General features: G+C 37.7%; 1 protein-coding gene across 1 annotated transcript; it reads right to left on the bottom strand.

Moving 5' to 3' along the window:
- Positions 1-739: 739 nt before the first annotated feature.
- On the bottom strand, positions 740-1687 carry LOC103210436 (olfactory receptor 52E5-like). Its single transcript, XM_007956360.1, is given in 1 exon segment — positions 740-1687. A coding segment is annotated over 1 exon segment (948 nt).
- Between the last annotated feature and the right edge of the window lie 573 nt (positions 1688-2260).

Here is a 2260-nt window from a genome sequence, read left to right as displayed (position 1 = left end):
AAAATTTATCTATATCTAGAACTGAAATTGTAAGGTCAAAATAAACCAAAGTAGTTACTTAATAGGTCTCTTGGAATCTACATTGTCTTTCATTAACAGAGTTTTTAGTCATCCTTTTTGGCTATCATTTATGACCTATTTATAACATCAGCTTTCATTTTTACAAAACCATTTTCCTAGCAATAAAGTTTTCATTTAACTTTTCAGCTTCCTTAGTGAATTGATTCAGTCTCTTATATAATTCCAAATTGGCCTTGCAAAAATCTAGTAATAAAGCTAGTTCTATTAAACCAAGAAACCATATGGGGCAGTTTCATTCTGTTGTATAGGGTCACTATGAGTCAGAATTAACTCAACAACAGTTTTTTTTTTTTTTTAAATGGCAATCTTTGGTAAATTTAGTCAATTGTGAAAGGTGAGGTTTAATCATATATGATACAGTACAGCAGCAAAGAGGAACAGTGACCAGGGTGAGGAAAAACACCATGGAAGTGTGGTTAGGGCAGGAAGACGGTGATTGATTTGTATTATAAAGTTTTTCAAGTTAGATCAGGAAGTCACTAGGACTTAGGCACAGGAATAATGCAATGGTGCCTTAGAGAGAATATTTGGAAATACAAGCTCTGTGTCACCAGAACCCTGATTTCTCCTTCCATTGCAAACTCAAATGTGTGTATATATGTGTGTGTAATGATACAATATATTATCAACATGACTGGGATTACTGGGGAAATGAGGATCAAACATATTTAAGGTTAAGAATTCTTAGAACCTGTTCCCTGATCTGCTTTGTCCTGACCCCATAGATAACAGGGTTAAGTGCAGGTGGAACAACCATGTAAAGATTGGCCAGAAATATATGAATATATACAGGGATGTTATGACCAAAACGGTGAGTCAGAAAGGAGAAAAATGCTGGGATATAAAAGATGAGCATGACACACACATGGGAGCCACAGGTGTTGAGAGCTTTGAATTGGGCATTCCATGATGGTAAATGGAACACCGTGTGGAGTATCTTCATATAAGAGAAACTGATTATAATAAGGTCAATGAATCCCACAGACAAGGCAACCATCCCAAACAAATTATTGGCTCTGATGCTGGTACAGGAAAGACGAGCAATGCCCATATGCTCACAGTAGGTGTGGGGGATGATATGGGCACCACAGAATGACAACAGCAAGATGAGAAACACAAAAGGGATAACAAAGATTAAAGATCTCACCATCATGGTAATACCTAGAATGGCCACCGCTTTGATGGTGAGGATCATGGTATATCTCAGGGGATTGCAAATGGCAATATAGCGGTCTATGGCCATGATTGTCAGGACCCCAGACTCCAGACCAGTGCACAGATGAATCATAAACATCTGTGTTAGGCAAGCACCAAAAAGTATTTCCCTAAAGTTGAGTCAGAAGATGCCCAGCATCTTGGGGATAGTAGCAGTGGACAGGCTTAGGTCAGTGGATGCCAACATTGCTAGGAAGTAAAACATGGGCTGATGGAGACTAGGCTCAGCTTGAATTATAAAGAGGATTACAATGTTCCCCAGGAGGGCAATCAAATATACAACACAGAAGGGGAAACCTATCCATACGTGAAAATTTTCCAGGCCTGGGATCCCCAGAAGGACAAAGGAGTAAGGGTGGAATTGGGTGGTGTTGTAACAGGTACTCTTCATGGTTGCTGACCAGCATTGCCACACTGTGTTAAGACTTGCATTTCATGCACATCATTCTTCCAGTTCATGAAGAGACGTAGAGTCCATTATCTACTTTAATCCTTGAAAGAAGACCCTGGAGTTAGAAGAAAGTGATGAAAGATTAAAGACGTTCTCCAAATTAGAGTTTACATGATTCTTGATCCTTATTTTTCTGTCCAAGGTATACCCCAAAGTTGAAGCTTTGCTACAGTTCTCTGAATAATACAATTTTGCTCACTTTTCAGTGGAACTTCTGTAATGTCATGATGAAGAATGATTGAGGGGCAAGGTTAGAGTTTGAAGTATGTTTGGTGATAGATGGTGCTTGTATGATCTATATAAATGGCAATGAAGGTAGAGATAAAATGGCATATAAAATTAATTGGTAGGGCATATTGTTTGATAAAATTTGAAGGTGAGATGTAGTGATAATTTATGTTTGACTTCCAGAATTCTGTCTTGGGTAACTGAGTGAATATTGGTATGATTCACTGAGATATGGAATATAATAATAAATAATTTATTATTTATTTTAGTTGATGAGTGTAATGT

Source organism: Orycteropus afer, unplaced genomic scaffold, assembly GCF_000298275.1.
Source record: "Orycteropus afer afer isolate SDZICR_OR568_19922 unplaced genomic scaffold, OryAfe1.0 scaffold00014, whole genome shotgun sequence".
NCBI classification, from domain to species: domain Eukaryota; kingdom Metazoa; phylum Chordata; class Mammalia; order Tubulidentata; family Orycteropodidae; genus Orycteropus; species Orycteropus afer.
This window is presented reverse-complemented; position numbering and strand designations above follow the sequence as displayed.